This window comes from Miniopterus schreibersii (assembly GCF_964146895.1).
Source record: "Miniopterus schreibersii genome assembly, chromosome: 1".
Lineage (NCBI taxonomy): Eukaryota > Metazoa > Chordata > Mammalia > Chiroptera > Miniopteridae > Miniopterus > Miniopterus schreibersii.
The window spans coordinates 193,966,602-193,988,339 of NC_138101.1; the positions used below are offsets into that span (position 1 = coordinate 193,966,602).

At 40.6% G+C, this 21,738-nt stretch overlaps 1 protein-coding gene across 3 annotated transcripts in view; it reads left to right on the forward strand.

Moving 5' to 3' along the window:
• The first annotated feature begins 1,549 nt into the window (after window positions 1–1,549).
• GOLGA5 (golgin A5) overlaps window positions 1,550–21,738 on the forward strand; it is a 33,305-nt gene continuing 13,116 nt past the window's right edge. The window contains exons 1-8 of one of the 3 annotated variants that reach the window (XM_081158464.1): window positions 1,550–1,740; window positions 4,544–5,117; window positions 8,458–8,685; window positions 10,062–10,281; window positions 10,748–10,871; window positions 13,403–13,606; window positions 17,253–17,423; window positions 19,019–19,147. In XM_081158464.1, the coding sequence (XP_081014590.1) occupies window positions 4,574–5,117; window positions 8,458–8,685; window positions 10,062–10,281; window positions 10,748–10,871; window positions 13,403–13,606; window positions 17,253–17,423; window positions 19,019–19,147 (1,620 nt within the window). In that variant the 5' untranslated portion in view covers window positions 1,550–1,740; window positions 4,544–4,573. Of the gene's footprint in view, window positions 1,849–4,543; window positions 5,118–8,457; window positions 8,686–10,061; window positions 10,282–10,747; window positions 10,872–13,402; window positions 13,607–17,252; window positions 17,424–19,018; window positions 19,148–21,738 lie in introns of all 3 variants that reach the window. The other 2 variants (XM_081158462.1, XM_081158463.1) reach the window with 2 other exon arrangements.

Sequence of the window (21,738 nt, forward strand, 5' to 3'; positions counted from 1 at the left end):
CAGCCCCATCTGGGACAGGCTATTCTCCTGAGAGTGGAAAAACAGAGAGAGCTGCTGGAAACACATAATGGCTCTTAACACTTCTGCTCAGATGTGTTGAAAGGCACTTCTGTTCACATTCCATTGGCCAAAGAAGTCACATGATTCATCCTGATATCAGTGAGGCTGGAAAGGACACTTACAGGACGCACTGCAGTCATCTGTCAACAGGTGGTGATATATAATCCTTAACAGAAAGAGCTACTTAGTAGTTGGGGAACAACACCACCTACTATGGGATAATAATAGTACCTTCCCTGCAGCTGTTATGAGAATTAAATGAGGTGAAGCACATCCAACACTTAACACAGTATTCTGTACCTAATAAGGGCAAAATGACTGTTAGATGCTATTATTATTAGTAGTAGTAGTAGTAGTATTACCTCCTCATGCTGCTGAAACTTTTTCTGTCCACTAGACTGGGCTAACCCTGACTTGAGAGGAAGAAAAAGAGTTGCAATTACTCCCAATATTTAATCTGCAGACAATAAATAAATGAGTCTAAGGGCACAGGCTTTGGAGTAATGTGAACTCCTTATTAGAGCAGATGATATTAGACAAGTTACTTAACCTCTATGATCCTTAGATTCCTCAACATGAAAATGGGGGTCCTTGGGACTCTGTTGCAGACTTGTCATTAGGGCTAAATTAGCCCGATCCTGTGCACATAATACGTGCTGAGTATTTGGTGAATTACTGAATGTGGATTTTAGACTAAATTCAAACATTCAATGAACTGTAATAACATAACTACAATACTGCCCTAGATGGTTTGGCTCAGTGGTTGGAGCGTCAGCCCTGGGACTGAAGGGTCCCCGTTCAATTCCAGCCAAGAGCACTTACCTGGTTGCAGGCAAGATCCTGGCCGGGTCAGGGTGCCCATGTGGGAGGCAATCAATCAATGAGTCTCTCACATCAGTGTTTCTCTTTCTCTCTCTCTCCCTCCCACTCTCTCTGAAAAGCAATGGAAAGAATGTCCTCAGGTGAGGATTTAAAAAAACAAAATAACGTAACTCCGATACTGCTCTATGAAAAACCCTTTACCGGCCTTTTCCACCTTTTGGGTCCTAGCTCAAGCGTCACCTCCTCAGAGACCTTCCCAGACCGCATCCCTTAAAGTACTTCCCCCACCTGCAGTCACTTCTCACTGTTTTCGCGTCTTTACAGCTCTGGTAATACTCTTAAACGGTCTTGTTTACTCGTTGGTTTATTTAATATCCGCCTCTGTCACTAGAAAGGAAGCGCCATGAAATCAGGATCCTGTTTTCTGCACGCTCACCTCCCGCCCAGGGCCTCAGCACCCTCGCCCATAACTGGCCGGAGGGCCTCTAACTCTTCCCAGGGGGTCAACAGGGGTCAAGGCCGGCGTCCGCCAGGTGGGCCGCAGGGGAGCCCCGCCCGCGGGTGGGCGTGGCCTCCCGTGTTGTGCCTGCCGCGTGCACGCCGTCGTCAGCGGCGGGCGAGCCGCGTCACGCGCACTCAGGCTCCGCCCCCTCCCTGTCTCGCTGGAGGCAGAAAAGGGGCGTGGCCAGGCGCGAGGTCCCCGCAGCCGCCGGCGCCGCCGCCTGAGTCGCCTGCCTCCAGGTGGCTGCTCTCGACTCCCTGCCGCTCAGGCAGCTCGGAAGCCACTCTGTTTTGGGGTCCTCGCTGCCCTTCCACGTCTCCCGGAAGTGTAGCGGCGCCGTGGTAGGGCCGTGGCAGGTACGGAAGGTGGTTTGCTCAACCTGGGCTCTCTCCGGGCCGGCTCTGAGGGGGGAGGCCCAGGAGGGCATCGAGGCCGCCGCGGTGCCGCCGCTCCAGAGTCCTTAGGTGAGGCGGCGGCGAGGGCCAAGTGGGTAGGACGAGCCCGCTTGGGGCGTTGATGGCCTGAGAAGCGGGGGCGGCGTCTCCTTGGCGGAGCTTTGGTCTCTGCGGGGTGCGGGGTTGAGGAAAGGGGCGGGAGAGCCCCGTTGGGCCTCAGCCCAGTTTGTTTGGTGCCTTCCCCCACCCCCAGGCGGGTTTGACCGCCCCTCCGCCTCCGGAGGCTCAGCACGGGGGTGGGGAGCAAAGTGGGGATCTGCGCTCGCCTGCCTGGGACCCACTGACCCACTCCCTAGGACCGGCCGCCCGACCCCAGCCTCCCTCCCTCGGTGCCGCCGCCTGGCTCCAGCAGGCGCAGCCCCGGCCAGCGCCCTCCCACGCGCTGTCGCTGTCCCTTCTCCGCGTGGGCCGTTTCCTGGGGCAGTGCCTGCGGAATGGGTTGAGGGGTTTGTACCTCCGAGGTCCGTCGAGAAGTTTGTCAACTGCGCCGGTGCCCAGGGCCCTTAGTATTTGTTCAGTTGGTGATTAACACTAAGCCACAGGCTTTTGCTTTAAAGACCTATTAACCTTAAAATGGGAAGTGCCGTGTAAGGAATTAGTAATTGTTTTGCTTTTTTATTAGGAGAGATGATTTGCGCCCCCCCCCATACCACCAGTGTTTACTTGAGAATACTACTTTACATCTGTAGTGAGTTTTATATGTTACAAAGCATTTCAGCTCCATTTTCATTTTATTTCACATAAACTCTGTGAAATGCCCAGCCTGTTGGTAGTCTCATTTCTTTCCTAAGGGACAGATTTAGAGGGTTTCTTGAGTTTATTCGGAGGCTGAGAGGCTAGAAGGGAAATGCAGGGAGCAGGGATTAAAAAATGGGTTTGGCTGACTTGGATTTGAGTGTCTGCGCTGCCAATTAAACTCTGGGATCTTTCTTTTCTTTCTTTTTTTTTTAAATATATCTTTATTGATTTCAGAGAGAGGAAAGGAGAGGGAGAGAGAGAGACAGAAACATCAATGATGAGAGGGTCATTGATCGAGCCCGCAACCGGGCATGTGCCCTGACTGGGAGGGAATTGAACCCCGATCGCCTGGATCCCAGGTCGAGGCTCAACCGCTGAGCCACGCCCGGCCGGGCAAACTCTGGGATCTTTCTAAACCCTTTCCCCACCTGTGAAAAAAAGATAGCTGTGTTGCTACTTATCACATAATGTTGTTGTAAAAATTATGATGTGCTGAATGTTTGCACGGCGTCTGACATAAAAATTCCATTCAGCAGTATTTATGGGTGCCTGCTGTGTGCTAAATGCTCCGGATTCATTGGCGAGCGAAGCAGACTGGGCCTTTATCCACTTAACTCCCTTTACCTGATAGGGAGAGACAGGAAAAGAAAAGTAATTATAAAACAAAAAAGTGGCTGTGAGGGAAAAGAATGGCGTGTAAACAGAATGATAAGACCTGATTTAGATGGAAAGAAAGAGGTTTGGGGAGCAGGTGACATTCAAGTGAAGAAGAACCAGAGTTAAAGGTGAAAGACCGTTCCAGACAAAAGGAACAATGTGCACATTCAAGAAATGTTTAACATTTTAATACAGTACTCTCTCCTATATCGTGAGGTTTAATGACTTTGTCATTACTGATTCATTGTGTCAGGCCATAAGTATTCAAATTTATCAAATGAGCGGCTATGCAATCTTATTTTTTTTAATTCTGAATTTAGCTTAATGCGCACATAGTAGGTACGGGGTATTTAACTTATTGAAGGTGTGCTTTAGACAGATTGTGTGCACATCTAAATTATTCAAAGTAGTGCTACATTTTTTTTTTAAATGTATCTTTATTGATTTGAGAGAGAGGAAAGGAGAGGGAGAGAGAGAAACATCAATGATGAGAGAGTCATTGATGGAGCCTGCAACCTGGGCATGTGCCCTGACCGGGAATCGAACCCCGATCGCCTGGATCCTAGGTCAACGCTCAACGGCTGAGCCACGCCAGGCCAGGCGAGTAGTGCTGCATTTTAAGAAGATAAATTTTTTATTAACCAGAAGTTTCTTCAAGTTTTAGCACCATAAACCAAGCTTCAGGGTATTGTTTTACTTTGGTTGTACTGAAATTTTGCCATGTTATTTGCTGTTTGGATGCTTTCGCTACATTAACATTTACCCTTTGTTGAAATAGCAGTGATAAAGTAGTGGTGGTTGTAATTATGGTAATAGCAACTACTAAAATGAATGCCTATTGTGTGCCAGGCATTCTGCAAAGTGTTTTTATGTATTCATCTTGAAAGTGTCATATAGCCCAGCCGGGCATGGCTCAGTGGTTGAGCATCGACCTAGGATCCAGGTGATCAGGGTTCGATTCCTGGTCAGGGCACATGCCCGGGTTGCGGGCTTGATCAATGACTCTCTCATCATTGATGTTTCTATCTCTCTCTCTCCTTCTCCTTTCCTCTCTCTGAAATCAATAAAGATATATTAAAAAATTTAAAAATTTAAAAAAATAAAAAAAGAAAGTGTTATATAATGTAAGTATACTTATTTTACTCATTTTTAGATAAAGTTTCTCAGTTTCAGTGAAGTAGTTTGCTCAAGGTTACATACGTAGTAAGAAGCAGGGTTAGGCATTCAACCCAGACTGATTCCAGAGGCTGATCTTAACTGTTAGGCTCTGCTGTTATGCCAGACTGATCACTTCATGTCCTTTTTACAGGTTTGCCAATAGGACTATTCTGCTACCATCATGTCTTGGCTTGCTGATCTTGCTGGAAAGGCAGAAGATCTTTTAAACCGAGTCGATCAAGGGGCTGCAACAGCTCTCAGTAGAAAAGAGAACACCAGCAGCAGCATATATAGTAAAAATATTGACTATCCTGAACATCACCAGCAAAATGCAGACTTGGCTTATCAGACCGGACCTAAAGCTAATTATATTTCCTCAGCAGCTGATAACATTAGAAGTCAAAAAACCACCATCTTAGCTGGCACCACAAATGTGAAAGCAGGACCTAGGACATCAGTCGAGGCCTCCCATCCTGTTGAAAACTCATCTGTTCCTAGGCCTTCATCCCAGTTTGTTCGGAGAAAAAAGTCAGAACCTGATGATGAGCTGCTCTTTGATTTTCTTAATAGTTCACAGAAGGAACCTACTGGAAGGGTGGAAATCAAAAAAGAAAGAGGCAAGACACCTGTCCTTCAGAGTTCTCAGACAGCAAGTGTCAGTGCTATGAACACCAGCTTGACTGCCATCAAAACCACTGAAGAAAATCCTGGGAGCCAAAGCCATGGTAGTTAGTCAGTCCTCTGCTTCTTTTAGAGTTAAGCAAATTGGATGTGTTATCATAGCCTAATATATCTAGTAGTGTTTCTCATCCTCTGTTTTGTTATCTGCCCCACTGATGTAAGGGCGGGCTCTCTGAAATGTGTGATAAGGGAGACAGCATAGAATACTATCAGTCAATGTCCAGTTATAGTAGGGACCTTTGAATATTGTCTACCCACCCCCAGCATCTGAGAAATTACATTGAAAATGATTCTCTAACATATTTTAAGATATGGAAAACACAATTTTGAAACAAAAGAAAACGTAACTTTGGATTTGGGACTATGTTTATTTCTTTTGGTCTTTGAGATTATAAAAACGACAGGAGGCTGTATTTCACATATATTCTTGATTATCAGTTCTGTGGGTTTCCCCCCTGCTACATTCCCCCTAGAAGTCAAGCTGAGAGACTGAACTGTGATCCAAGTTGAAGGGTTGAAGGTATTGACCAAGTAGTGAAGTAAAAGCATAGAATTCTGGGTTTTAGTTTAATTTGCTGTGAAATTATCTCTACATGTATATCTTCTCATCTGCAGAAATGAGGTTAATATGGTAATTCAAGTACCTACTAACCATTTTTAAATAGCAATAAACATGATAGGCTCCTGCAGGGATTCCTTATAAATGGAAGCTTGTTATGTCCTTAAGTGTTACAACTTTTCTCAGTCTTGGCTGCCAGTGAATAAAATCTGTCTGGATCTTTTAAGATAAAAAAAAAAGTGGTAGTGTCCTGACCAGGGCCAGGGATCGAGCCCACAACCGAGGTATGTGCCCTATCCAGTTTGGCTCAGTGGTTAGAGTGTTGTCCCGCGGACTAAGGGGTCCTGGGTTCGATTTCACCCAAGGGCACGAACCTTGGTTGCAGGCTTGATCCCTGGCCCTGTTCGGGGCACGTGCAGGAGGCAACCAATCAATGTGTGTCTCTCTCATGGATGTTTCTCTCTCTCTCTCTCTCCCACTTTATGTCTGAAAAGCAATGAAAAGAATGTCCTCGGGGGAGGAATAAAAAAAGTGGTAGAACCCTAGCCGGTTTGTTAAGTGGTTTAGAGCATCTGCCCACCCACGGACTGAAGGGTCACTGGTTCAATTCCCAGTCTAGGGCACATGCCTCAGTTGTAGGCTTGATCCTGGCTCCCACGGGGCGAGTGCCAGAGGCATCCAAGAGATGTGTCTCTCTCATACAGATGTCTCTCTCCCCCTCCTCCCGTCCCTCCACTCTTTCTAAGAAACATCAATGGAAAAGATATCCTCGAGTGAGGATTAACAACAACAACAAAAAAGTGGTAGAGATGAGGAATTGGGGCTTTCAAGACAGGAGCCTGCAATAGCAGTTGATTAATTACGTACCCACACTCCTAAATTACTTTTCAGCTATCTTTTCATTGGTCATACAAACATTTATTGATAACCTACTGGGTGGCAGGATACAGAAGTGAATGAAATGGGTCAGGGGCTAGTGGGTGAGATAGACATGTAAACAGATAACTTACATACAGTGTCATGTATAAATGCAATAATTGAGGTATGGTCAGAGGGTTGTGGAAACCAAGGAGAAAGTAATTGCCTAAGTTTTCAGGTCAGGATTCTGAGGGTCTGTAATTTGAGCTGAGTCTTACAGAATGGGTTGGAGACAGCATTCCATGCAGAGATCCTTGAAGTTTGTTAGAGTTGTTCTGGGAACAGTGAGATGGAGAGCAATAAAGAAACTAAGGCTAGCGAAGAAAATGAGATCTGTGCAGGCCGTTGTATGCCGCTGTTTAAACCCATTATTCCTGTAAGTCCTTTGTTAAAAAGTGGTCCCTGGACATCTTGCATTAGAATCACTTGTGTGATTAATAAAAATGAATTAAGACCTCTTCATTAAGATTTTCTGGGGATGGAGCCAGGGAATCTGAATTTTTTTGTTTTTGAGGTAGTTGCTAGGACAGTAAAAGTTGAAAGTGCCATTGCAGTGTGATGCTAATAGAGGTCTTTAAGCTTAAAGTTGACTTGAATTATTTTTTGACTTTTAAGGAAAACAGCTTATATTTTAATTGTAAAGGAAAGATCAACCTGGTTCACAGGGAAATCAGAACAAGTTAATACATGGGAGTTAAAAAATTAAGTTTTGTTTCTCTAGGGCAGTGTCTCTCAATCTTGGGACTCTTGACATTTGGGCTGGATAATTCTTTGTTGTGGGGGAATGTCCTGTCCTTTGTAGGATGTTCAGCAACATCCCTGGCCTCTTCACCCATTAGATGCCAGTAACACCCCCAGTTGTGACAACCAAATGTCTTCATACATTACCAAATGTCCTTGGGGGGCAAAATCACCCGAGGTTGAGAAGCTCGCCCTAAGATCCCCAGAAATGGAATTGCTGAGTTCTAGGGTTTCACAATGTTCAGTTACACTAGTAATGAACACCAAAGTTGTTTCCTCAAGAGGTTATACCAGTTTCTACTTCACCAGCTGTGACTAAGAGTTACTTTTGCTCTACAGTCTCACCAAAATCTGATTATTTTCAATGGAACTTTTTATGTTTTTCTAATCAGGCGTGAAAATGTCATTACTTTTCACTTCTCTCATACTATATGAGGTTAAGCATCTTTTCAAATATTTGACTATTGGTGTTTCATCTTCTGGGAAGTACCTGTTCAAGTCTTTTGGTCATTTTTTCCCAATGGATTATTAATTATTGATTTATCTTCGTTTGTAAAGTGTCAAGTCTTTTGCCCGTACAGTCATTGTTTTAGTCTCTTTTAATCATTAAATATAGTTCATTTTTTAGCACGTAATATTTTTAGAGTAAGTAAAAATTATATTTGCATCTTATTTAGCAGCAAATTAAAAACAAGATGAATCTGAATTCCTGAGTCTCTATTTCTTTGGGTAAGGCATTTAGATTCCTGTTTGGTATATACTGATTGCCTGACCTGTTATTAACTCTCCTTGCCTTGAAACCCGCAGCTGTTCATTTGTGCTTTTCCAATATTTTCAGTATTCAGACTTCTCCTTTTTTCTTTTTTCAAAAACAATTCGGAGACAAAAGTGAGACCAAGTCTAACCACTTACATTATCCCTGATTGTATCCTTTCCAGAACTGTATTCTTATATTGTTGTGGGTGTTTTTTATCACCATTATGCGTCTATCAGCTCCATGTATGAGAATGAAATTTCATCAGAGGGAAGTCCTTTGAGAATTTAAGTTTACTTTTTACCGTATTTTAGCTATAGCAGTCCACTTGAGCCAAAAGGCATTCTAAAAGGCTACTAATGTCTATGTAGTGAGCGTTCCAATGTGACAACAATGTACTCTTTTTTCACAGAAGCCTCTAATAATTCAGATTCTGGCCATGAAATCCAAGAGGATTCTTCAAAGGAAAATGTATCATCAAATGCTTCCTGCACTAATCACAATCCAATACCTACTGATGATGGCAAATCACATGAACTTTCTAATCTTCGACTGGAGAATCAGCTACTGAGGAATGAAGTTCAGTCTTTAAATCAAGAAATGGCCTCATTACTTCAAAGAGCAAGGGAAACTCAAGAAGGTAGAGCCTTGTTCAGATTGTCCAGATTAGAAATTTAACATTTCAAAAATAAACTAAAACCTTGATTGCAGCTAAGCTATTAGAAATATGTTAGACGAGCCCTGGCCGTAGCTCAGTTGGTTAGAGCATCATTCCGATATGCCAAAGTTGCGGGTTCAATCCCTGGTTAGGGTACATACAAGAAATATGTTAGATGAGACTTGTAAAATAGTGTTTTCATAGAAATGCAGGGCCCACATTTGGAAATGGGACCAATCCTCTCATCAACCCAAAACAGAGAACATGGGATTGTTTGGTCATTCTTTTAGGACCTATGAAATTTAAGAACTCAGGAGAGCAGAACAATCATCTAGTTCATTTGGCTGATCTATTCTAAACCTCCCTGGGAAACTGTTCATGAACCAAAGGTAGGATTAAGCAAAGTAGTGGACACTAGCAGATGAGGTGACTGTATTGCCCTCCTCAGGGGACATAAAATGAACATGGAATTTCATTTGAATAGTACCATCTGGAATTATGCAGTGTGGTGGCCCTAGGTTCCCAAACCCTCAGATTTCTAGTGATGGGGGAATATGTAAGTGTTACTGTAAGTGTGACTGAGGAGAAAACAAAAGAGAAAAAATCTCTGCCTTGGTTCCTGAGGGTGATTAGAGAAAAGTGTGGGAAGAGTGGGAAAAGTTTTGCCCAGACATGAATGAAGGCCCAGGAGAGTGCAATAGGAAGGTAGTTGAAGTCTTGTTAGACTGACTTTAGAATAAGCTTCACTTTCCCCAGGCTAATATAGACATAGAGGTAGAGCTTTTCCTGTGACCCTGTAAAGTTTGCTTCAATATTAAAAACAATTTTTTTTGCTGGCAAACTGCAATTACAGGTGACATATGAGGGTATGGAAGTCTGCACTGCATTGCTCTTTCTGTGCCAGTTTCCTAGGTTAAAAGAGGAACATCTTTTTGCCACAGCAGTTGAAAGAAACAGATTCTTTCCTGTGTTACTTTTGTTTTTGTTTGGTCTTGCTGGGGTGTACATGATCAACCCTTCATTTGGATTTGCATGCTTTCTTGTCTCTAGTAGAACTCTACAAATCCACTGACTGTTTTAGTGTTGTAAACTTTCTGCTGTCTACTAGTGTTTTATGATATATTTCCAGAAAAAACATTTGTAGAACAGTTAGCATCATGCCCCTTTCCAACCTGTTAACTAATATAAATGTGAATGTTGGCCTTGAAAAATGGGTGTCCTGTTTGGGGCAAAAATTTGAAGATATTTGTAAGCTCCTAATTTTGGTAAAGTTTTAAAGGAACTCAAAGGAGAACTTGTGTGCTCTGAAAAAGATTTGTTTGCTTGAATAGAGAAATTTTTTATTTTTATTTTTTTAGAATTAAACAAAGCAAGAGCAAGAGTTGAAAAGTGGAATGTTGACCATTCAAAGAGTGATCGGTTAACTCGAGAACTTCGAGCCCAAGTAGATGACCTAACTGAAGCAGTGGCTGCAAAGGATTCCCAGCTGGCTGTACTGAAAGTGAGACTCCAGGAAGCTGACCAGCTACTGAGTACTCGCACAGAAGCTTTAGAAGCCTTACAGAGTGAAAAATCACGGTAGTTAATTCCATTAACAATGAAAAAATGAGCTAGAATGATTCTCTCTTTCCAGTACAAGTAATGATAAACACGGTCATGTATACTACCTAGTGAAAAATTTAGATTTTGGAAATTTACAGGAGGGAAAATGTAGCTTTTGGTAATGTTGGATATGTGTGTGATTTAAAATGGATTTATTGTTGGAATCTTGCGATGCATTGTTAGCAAATTTTGAACTTAAAAATATTTGAAGAGCATAGATAGTATCATTAGTCTTTTCAACATATAACGGTAAGTGGTGTGAACTTGTATTTGGATGCCTAAAAATATAGATGACATTCCATTAGTGGGAAAAGGTTTCTTTAAGACTATTTTAGTCAAACCATCTTTTTTGTGCTAACAAGCCAATGCTCTAAAGATTATTCTGCCTCGTCACTTGTACACTGTGGAAATGAGTTATTTCAAGTGATATATTTTCGTTTAGAATGACGCAGGATCACAGCGAAGGTAGTAGCCTGCAGAATCAAGCTCTGCAAACCCTTCAGGAGAGACTGCATGAAGCGGATGCCACTCTGAAGAGAGAGCAGGAGAGCTATAAACAAATGCAGGTTAGAATGGGAAGCAACAGAGTTCTTTTGTAATTTGGACAAATGACCTTATGCTGTTTCTTGGCATGTTTAGTCTTTAATAAAAGTCTGCAGTGCATTTCAGAAAATTCTTTTTCTGTGATAGAAACCAAGTATTTGAAATTTTAGCTTGATCTTTGCTAAATTTATTTAATTTTATGTATTGAAATACAATTAAAATAGTGTGGGGGCTTTTTCAAAGTATAAGAGAAAGTTTATTTAGAAAGTTACAGAAGTGGTAGAAGTGAGCCAGCTGGGCTGTGTGGGCTCAGAAAACAAGTTACAGGGACAGAAGGAAGGCCCTTGGAGCTTGGGAGAGAGAAAGGCAAAGGAAACCTGCCTAGGGGGCACAAGAGGGGGAAGGGGAAGGCTCTCACTTGCTCCAGGGAGGGAGAATACCAAAATTAGTTAATACTCATTAAGGTATACATCTTTTCATTTAATTTGGTTGTGCAACCAACATTACCATTATTTGATTAAAAACTGATTTGGAGCATCTGGTTTATTCTTTTTATTTAAGCTTTTAGTGATTCCAGTTTAACCTGATTCTTTTAAGACAAAATTGTACATAATATTTAGTTTTACTCTTAAATGAATTTTTGCATCTAGTTAAGTGATTATCAGCCCTGTCTACACATTAGAATCACCTGTGTAGTTCTTACTACTTTCTGATGCCCAGTGTCCACTCTCAGAGACAGTATGAGGTAGGATATAGGTGTTGGTGTTTGGTCCTACAAGATTCGTAGATATATCTAATAGGCAGCCAGAGTCCACTGGTTGAGGCTATGTTTTAAACAGGTGAAAATAGTTTAGTCCAAAATTAAATATCAGCTAATGAGGTTTTTTTTAAAAATTATTGATATATTTTAACACATTATATCTAAAGAGCTACATGTGATATAGTTAATGTTAAAATTTATTAGTGAGATTCTTTTACATTCTTTTTTGCATTCTGAGTCTTTAAAATATGTTTTATACTTAATTCAGTCATTAAATTTTTTCTGAAATATTTGATAGGTATTTAAATTTTATAAAATTTACAGATGAAAGAATATATCCAATACCTAGATTGTTCTAAACATACTCAGAAGTTTATTTTAGTAACAGTTCCTCAAAAAATTAAATATATACTTACCATATGACCTAACAATTCAACTCCTAGGTACATACCTAAGAAAATGGAAAATGTATGTCCATACAAGAACATGTACACGAATTTTTATAGCAGCCATTATTCATAATCTCCCCAAACTGGAAATATGTTTATCAGTTGCTGAGTAGATAAACAAAATATGGTACATCTATACAGGGAGATACTATTCAGCCATAAAAAGGAATGAAGCATTGATTCATTCTAAATATGGATGAACCTTTAAAACATTATACTGAGTGAAAGAAGGCAAACACAAAAGACCACATAGTGCATTATTTCATTCTTATGAAATGTCCAGAATAGGCACATCTATAGAGCAAGAAAGTAGACTGATGGTTTCCAGGGACTGAGAGGGAGGGAGGAATGGGTAGATTTCTTTTTGGGGTAAAAATGTTCTGAAATTAGATAGTGGTAATGGTTGCACAACTCTGTGAATACACTAAAAACCACTGAATTACATACCTTAAAGGTGAATTTTATGGTATGCGAATTATATCTGAATAAATTTGTTGTTAATTGAATTGACTAATTAGTTTTTACGTTTAAATTTAAATTAGTTAAAGTGATTAAATGTAAAAATTCCATTCTCATTTGCATTAGACACATTTCACATGCTCAGTAGACATCAGCAGTAGTTCTCTTGCTCTTTCAAAAAAAGAGTTAGTATTGGATCAAAGATTTGTGGGTTTTAGTTATTGACATGTAACGATAAAACTTTCTGACTTCTGCTTCACCTCCTGAGTTTTTTTAGTGATGACAGCTTTTGAAAATAAGGGTAAAATATAAATCTTGGAACTACATAGGCCGTGTAAATGATAGGCCATGTATTTTCTAAAGTGTGCTTTAAAAGTTTCTAAAGCTAAAAAATTACATTGACTGGCTTATTAGAAAACTTAAAGGGAAAACATTAGCCATGCTGTTTGAAAAGAGATAGCTGTTTACTTATTAAGTCTTCCACTTGTTTTCTAATAGACTTTCTAGTTTTTCTGTAGACCCATTTTCCATTGATCAGCTAATATCAGATCTGATGTAGTATCCAATGACCAGATTCACCTGGGAAACGCTTAAAAAGCAGATTTCCAAAGGTCAGTCTTAGAAATTCTAATTCAGTTAAGCCTAGGGGAAGGCCTTGGGTGGCTGTATTTTTAACAACTCCCTAATTGATTTTGATGCATTGCCATGTTTGGGAGCCACTACCTTGGAGTCTCTTCTTTAGTCGCTAACAAATGAAGAATGTTTTTTACTACCTGCCTGTTATGTTGTTGGGCTGAGCTACTAAATCTCATCTGATACCTGAACAGATGGTTGTAAAATATATCTCAAAGCAGAATGTTATAAAGAGGGTATAAATTTGTCACAGAGTGAGTTTGCTGCACGCCTGAGTAAAATGGAAGTGGAACGTCAGAACTTGGCAGAAGCAGTTACTCTGGCAGAAAGAAAATACTCAGATGAGAAGAAGAAAGGTGATGAGCTACAGCAGCAAGTCAAGATGTATAAGTCCAACTTGGAGTCCTGTAAGCAGGAGTTAACTGACTACAAGCAAAAGGCTGCTCGAATACTCCAGGTAAGCAGGAAATACACACGTTTGAGTGCTAAGTTATGCCAGTTAACTGGGAGACACTTTGAGACTCTATAGGTCCATGAGATGATCTGTTCATGTTTAGCTGGGTTGGCTCACTTCAGGGGCTGTACTGTACTTAGAAGTATTATAAAAAGGGTGAAATGTCTCTTGTTCCTACCACTTTTTTATTTAAAATTCATTCTGCTACTGCCTAGTTCAGGTCTTCAACCTGTCACCTTAGTCACTGTGAGAATACTCATGTTTGTTGTTAAACAGCCGTTCTGTTCTTCCTTGCTGATCCGCCATTGAATTTTCCAGAGCAACTGGTCTAGGCCTCATCCAGCTCTCAGAATTCAGAATCGCCTCATCCACCCTTGTCCCCCTTCCTTAGATCTAAGGTGACCTTACCTTCTCTACTAAAAGGACTGTGGTCAACTAGTATAGTTTTTAACTTTCCTTTTCCTCTCATGTCGGAGGGAAAACATGTCCTTTTTTTTCCCTAGGATAATTTTTCTGCCTAGACATTGACTCCATCTCCTCCCACCTCATTTAAGCACCTTCTCCATGAGCCTGTCCTCTCTGTCTCTCTGCTGCCTTTCTGGCTCCACTTACTCCAGAGCACATGCTTTCTTAGTGGAAGAACGAAGGACAAAACAGTCCTTTTGGCTTTTTTGACCACTTGGCTCCATTCCCCTGTCCTGTCTCTCAGTGTTGGCCTTACCTGCATCATTGCATATATACTGCCTTCATGTTTAGAATTCCCAGCTTTAACTCCCCTGTGTTTCTGTCCTCGCTGCATTTCTGAAATTGTCTTCTCAAGAGTCTTTAATGGCCTAACTGTACATTTTCTGTCCTTAATCTCACCCGCTTTGGTTTTGGTGGAGCATCTGATACTGTTAACCCTCCTACCATCTTGAAACTCGCCTCTAATGCCTCTCGAACTCTTAGCTCGTTTTCTCTTCCTGATGCTTCTGTCTCTGCGGGACCCTCTTCCCAGTCTCCGAAGAGGAAGAGTTCTCTCGGATTCTAACCCCCTTTAGTCACTCTTTCTTTCTTTGCATTATCATGTGCTCACTCCTTTGCTTCCTCAGTGTGACTTCAGGATGCGTCCTATCCTAACTTTCATCCCTCTTCCAAATGCCTGCCAGGGCTGTCCCGGCCTCCGCACCTGTGCGCCTCATTCTCCTGTCTCGGGAAACATTATCGCCATCTCCCAGGTGCTAGAGCTTGAAACCGCAGCCACCTGACCCCACCATTTCCTTTAGCCACTCCGCCTATGGATTATAAACACCGTTTTGATTCCACCTTCATGAAATACCATGTCCGTCTCCTCCAAACTCTCCTAATTATTTTTGTTGTATCACTCTAATTTTTTCATTCATTTAAAAGGTACTTATTGAGCCCCTAATTATTCCCTAGGCACTGGGGTAGGTGCTGAGGTTACAAAGCTTAAAAGATATGTCCTCTTTCATAAAAGAGTGTTCTCTTTAGTGAAAGGCATTGCAGTAATTGATAGGATGGAGTTACTGATACAGGAGACACTTAAATCTACTGGGGTGTCAGGGATCCCTGGGGATGCTGTATGAAGAGGAACTTGAAGGCTGAGTAGCAAGACTTGTGGAAGGAAGAGGTTTCAGATTGAGCAGCCTGTGCCACAGCGAGGAGGCCTAGGGGAACGTGGACCATAGCTAGCTCCCTATTGCTGGTGCATAAAGTATTACAGATTAAGAGATAGGAGATAAAACTTTATGACAGAAAGCAGATCATGGAGAGCCTCGCATACCATGCAAAGGAGTTTTGCTTTTTTCTTAAACAGATAATGGTAGGGGACTGGGCAGGTGTTAAAGAACTTGAGCAGCAGGATTAGATTTGAGCGTGAAAACTACGGCAGACGATGACGAGGTCGGGAGAGTTGGATCTCTGCCTGGTTTATCGCCGTGTCCCCAGCACAGTGCCTGGCCCCTAGAAGGTATTCAGTGAACGAATAATCGAAGGGGTAAAGTCTGGGGTGATGAGATGTAGGTGCTAAAGGGACAGGTATCAAAAGTAGTGGTAAGAAACAGGGAGGACCTGCTCTAATCTGAGGATGCCAAGTGGGGACCAGCTAAGGGAAATGGAGGAGTGGAATATGAGACTTGGGGATTTAATTAGAGGAAGGGGGAAATGGCATGGAATCTCGGATGACTCCTGGTTTCTGGTTTGAGTTTGTGAATGCTGTTCCCTGTACTGTAAAGGGAAACAGGAAAGGCAGCAGACTAAGGCTGAGGGAGATAGTGATAAGTTAGGTGAGTTTTCAAAACTGATGTGCAACTGAGGTGAAAATTTGAGGAAGGCAATCAAGAATACAGGCCTGAAGCTCAGCAGAGGCTCTGGGCATTAACCCTGTTGGGAGGTATCTATATAATGTTTATTAAAGAAAATTCTTAGAAAACTTTGAAGAAGTCACCTGTAAAATTACTAAGTAATTCTGCCACATAAAAAAGAAACAGTTTGTGATGGAGAGTGACTTTCAAATATTTATATTTAAGGTGAAAGAGCTGATGGTCCTTGTTACTGGCCTACAATTACAGCACTTTTTGAACTGGTCTTTCCACATCAAGTCTCTCTTTCCAATGCATCCTTTATATCAGGAATCTACAAATTTTTTCTGTTAGGGACCAAATAGTACATATTACAGGCTTGTGAGCTATGTGTGGTGTCCATCACATATTCTTTGTTTTTATCTTTTATAATTCTTTTAAAATGTAAAAACCATTCTTAGCTTGTAGTCTGTACCGAAATAGGCCACAAGCCAGATGGGAGGCCCATTGACCAGAGTTTGTGGACACCTGCTTTATGCCACTGCTAGATTAAGCCTCCTGAAATGCTTCTCTTGTCATAACACTTCCTGTCTACTTTTTGGTCATTGTTTTAGCCTATCAAATAAAATTCAAACAAATTAGTCTGGCATCTGAAACCCCCACACGTTGGTCCTAACATACTCTCTGAGTGCATCTCAATGATACATTCTTATAGGTCTTCATGCTTTTGTATTTTTATGCTTTGTGCTGTTTTCTCTCCACCTGTTAAAATCCTAGCCATTTTTCAAAACCAGCATAACTCCTGCCTTTCAAGTCAAGCCTTCTCTTCCCCTGAAGTGGTTTCTCCCCCTCAGAACTCTATAAGTGATCTTACCGTATCCCTCCTGTCCTTGCATTTATTGCCCTCTACTGGATACTTGTAGCTTCCTTTTTAGTTTATAAGGCAGAGGATACTATTCAAAATGAGAGGCATTAAGTTTATTACACAGGACACTTAGCACAATGCCAAGCCCATCATAGGTGCTCTGTAAGCATTTGTTGAGTGGATTGTGATGGGAAAAATAAACATGAGAAAGAATGGGAAGAAAATATGAGAAAATTTTTGTTAATGATAAGTTTCAATAATAACATGGTTCTGGAGACTAAAATCCAAGGACATTGTACAGCAAGACTCTGTTGCATTTTTATCCCAATGGATTTAACAATCTGTGGGCTTTTCTTTGGTGGAGGTTATAATTGGAATATTTCCATAGTGGTTTAGTTGGTATATGGTAGGTGATATTCAATACACAAGCCAATCTCTGCTTTGCTTAAAAACATTTCTTTCTTTTTATATATATATGTAATAGTCTAAAGAAAAATTGATTAACAGCTTAAAGGAAGGATCTAGTTTTGAAGGCCTGGACAGCAATACGGCTAATAGCATGGAGCTAGAAGACCTTCGGCATGAAAAGGAGATGCAAAAGGAAGAAATACAGAAGCTAATGGGTCAGATACATCAGCTGAGATCTGAATTACAGGTAAGATTCATTACAGTTCACTTCAGAGACAACCATTTACTTTCAGCTGTTAGCAGTGTAGGAGGTGCTGCATTCTATATTTTTGGGAAAGGGTATTAGTAAAATAACATGTGGAACTTCTGGAATAATAGTCACCATGTAGAAGTGAATCTAAAGCAATGGGTTTCTTGTCCATTGATTGACTGTCAAGTAATGGGAATAAACATAGGTAACCAGATTCACTCATTCAACAAATACTTACCAAGTGCCCGCCATGTGCCAGGCATCTTCTAGGCTTGGAGTTGTAACAGGGAACCAGACAGAATCTTCATACTTCTGAATCTTATTTTCTAGTGGTTATATACAATTAGATTTCAGCTTGTCTATATAACTGGAACGTTTTCTGATACTAGAGTGGGCTCAAGGATGGTCTTTTAATTATAGTTTCATGCATAATCTTATAATTTACTTGTAGTTACTATATTTAGTCTAAGAGTAAATTGAGCCATTAATTTAGATTAAACATAGGGTCTTTGACATAAATATAGGAGGAGTCTCTGAGGGTGAAAGAAGATAAAGTACAGGGTAGCAAGCCTTTAAAAAAAATTCATGAATAATATTCACCTATGCATTAACTCAGAATTATTGATTTGTAAGACTTACATAAACTACAGAGGAAAGTGTGGGAGTTGTGAGAATAGGCTAGCTTGTCTAGAGCATAGGCTTGAATGTCAGATCTGGAGATAGATCCCATCTTTGGCACTTAATAGACACGTTACCTTGCACAAGGCAGTTTATCTTACTGAGCCTTAGTTTTCTCATTTGTAAAATGCAAATAAACAGAGGTTCTTTTGAGGATAAGGACATGTGTAAAGTGCCCTCAGTAAGTAGTAGCTGCTGTTATTTCTGGGTTTATTTTCTTCTTGGCCAACTAGAAGAGCCGGTGAAGGCTATTGTCCTTGCAGTCTTTAAAGTAGGATTTTCCTGTAAATAAGAAAATACAGAAACCCAGAGCTGTGTTCTTTAGCAGTAGATTTCACAGGAAAGCCAGAGGGTGGTTTTTGAGTTTGAAGAATTGAGAATATGACACCAAGTGGAGAAATTTGAGTAAGAAATTCTGGGAAGAATTAAAAGTATAATAGTAATAAAGCTAAAAAAAGTAAAATAATATGCTAAGCTCAGGTAATAAGAGAGGAAAGTTGTATTTTTACTGTTTGTTGGTTACTTATGCACATAAACACAGAGGTTAATTATAACCCACAATTGCAGGGGACTAATGCTGCGAAGTCCTTTTTGATGTTGTATTTCAGTTCTTTGTGTAACTGTTAGCTTTTGAATACAGATAAAAATCTCCCGGAGGGCCACTACTCATGCTTCTTAAACCAAATGGCTTATGTGATGTGGCAGCTATGGTATCCTGTTCATGGATCGCACCGTTTGCCATATTATGTAATGAAGTGTCAGTTTATTTGCTCCTCTTAGGCTGAGACTGTGTCTCGTTCGTCTTTGTCCCTCCAGCGCCTGCTGACCCCAGTTCATGGTGCGTAATGTTTGCTCAGTACATGGTGAACTGAACAGTTAACGATTGCTTTCATATGTAAGATTTGTCTCTTTAGGATTTGGAGGCCCAGCAGGTTAGTGAAGCAGAATCAGCAAGGGAACAGCTGCAAGATCTGCAAGACCAAATAGCTGGACATAAAGCATCTAAACAAGAACTCGAGGCAGAATTGGACCGACAGAAGCAGGTGAGGGTTTTGGGTTGATGATTACTGGGGAAGACTCTGTCTGAGACATCCCAGTAAAGCAGCTTCCTGACCTTCTTAAGGATGGGCTCAGAGAATTACTGGTGAAAGGATGCAGGTTCCTCCTACCTTATTAACTGTCCCACACTCCTTGTTTGTTTGTTTGTTTTAACAACTGAAAAATAGAGGTACAAAATAGTTATGGGACTTGTCTAATTTCACACAGCTTAATTACAGAATAGAATAGAAACCAGGATTCCTATCTCAGAGTTTTTTCCTACTATTATGTCTGTATTATATTCTCCTTGTCAGAGTATATACATATAGAAAACTTAAAAACATTGGTTGATTTTCATATCTTATTAAATTTGTACTTTCTGGGAACAGCAGTAAATACTAGTTAATAGAAATAGAAATACAACATTAGTGCCATATTAGACTGCTTTTTCTGTTTGAGAAATAGTGTTTATACAGATTATGCTTACAAATCATGGTTAAGATTCTGTTTCATTGTTCAATTAGTAGTTGTCTGCTCCCCAAGCTGAATTATCTTACTTTAATGCACTTATGTGATAGTTTTTTGGGGTTTTTTACTTACATAATTATTTTAATATTAACACAGTTAAACATGTTTACAGACACATATTCAGAATAAGATTCTATATCTAATATTAATATCTGTAATTTGCTGAGCAATGGCATTGTTATAGGCAATTAATTTACATTATCTTTTTTCATTCTCACAATAAAATCACTACCCTGTTTCTTTTAAAGAAGAGAAAACTATCCCAGCTTTATATATTTATGTCCTTTAAGGGTTTTTTTAATCTTCACCCAAGGACATGCTTAGAGAAAGGGCGAGAATCAGAGACAGAGAGAGAGAGAAACATCAATGTAAGAGAGAAACATTGATTGGTTACCCTCCCTGTGATCCCCAACTGGGGATCAAACCCGCAACCCAGGTATGTGCCCTGACCAGGAATTGAACTGGCAACTGTTGGTGCACAGGACAACGCTCAACCAACTGGGCCACTCCAGCTGGGTGGATTTTTTTTTTTCATTAGGGTTTATTATTTCTGTAACTGGTTCACTTCTCAGAGAAATACTTGTTTTTATTATGAAAGTAGCACTTAAATCTGTTTTCTGCATATTAAGAGAAAAACTGAGTAGCATCCTGCAAGGTACATCATAGGCTATCTTAATTTAATTACAAGATTAGCTCTCCTTTCAGAAATTGCATTTCAATTTACTCAAGGAGCTGTTATATATTAAAAAGCAAGAAGTTGATGTTCTTGATGGTTAGTGAGATAATTTTTACTTTATTATGGTGGATGGTTTTAACTGCATTCACTTCCAGAGCCCTTCTTTATTTTATTATTTATTCATTTTTAATCCTCACCCAATATTTTTTCTATTGCTTTTCAGAGAGAGTGGAAGGGAGAGAGAGAGATAGAAACATCCATGTGAGAAGGACACGTCGATTGGCTGCCTCCTGCACGTGGCCCGACCAGGGCTGGGGATCGAGCCTGCAGCCGAGGTATATGCCCTTGGCCAGAATCGAACCTTCAGTCCATAGGCTGACACACTAACAAGTGAGCCAAACCGGCCAGGGCCCAGTGCCCTTTCTTAAATGAGGGAGTTAAGTAGAAGAAAGTAGAGCTGAATGTAGTTATAGGCTGTTTACTTAGTAATCCGATGTTCTAGATGTAAAGTACTTAATCATAGGGTTAAATGTCCGGTAGTGCTCTTTATTAGTCTAGGTAATTTCAACCTTAAGTTTTGTGCTAGCCTAGAGCTTCCGAAATTAGGCAAACCTGTAAATTGTTACTCTCCTACCCTAATTGCCTTCCTCATTTTCTCTCATCTCAATTTTTACAGTTTGGGAAATGAGCAGGTTAAACTAAATGTCTGAAGTAGTCTCTAGCAGTTTAATTCCTTCTCGCATTTATGTCTTCATACAGCTCCCTTTACTGATTTGCCAGCACAGTTAAGCATAATACTTTTTTAAATTGATACATAATTGACATACGATAACCTATTAGTTTTAGGCTTACATTACAGTGGTTCGATATTTATATACATTACAAAATGATCCCCAGGATAAGTCTAGTTACCATCTGTCACCATGCAGCCAATATAATTGGCTGTGTTCCCTATGCTACATAATGCTTTTGAAGGTACTTAGCTAACTAATCACTTTCTGCCCTGGAACATGCTTTGTTCTTAAATCCCGACTTGACTCTGAATGATCGTACCCATTGTACAGCTTGGCAGTGCATTAGTGCAGTTGTTAGTGAATCCGGAGGTATTCCTTGTTTCTCTCTCATATTCTTTTATTAATGACAGTGCAAAAGAGGTACAAGCCATTGGCTGATACAGATAAGCACATGAAAAGCTGCTCAACATCATTAACCATTAGGGAAATGCAAATTAAAACCTCAGTGAGATAGCACTACATACCCAACTAGATTAGCTACACTTAGACTAACAGCACCAAATGTCGGGAAGGATGTGGAAGAACTGGAACGCTCTCACATTGCTGTGGGTATGCAAACAGTTCAGGGAACAATTTGCAGGTTTTCTTTCTTTAAGTT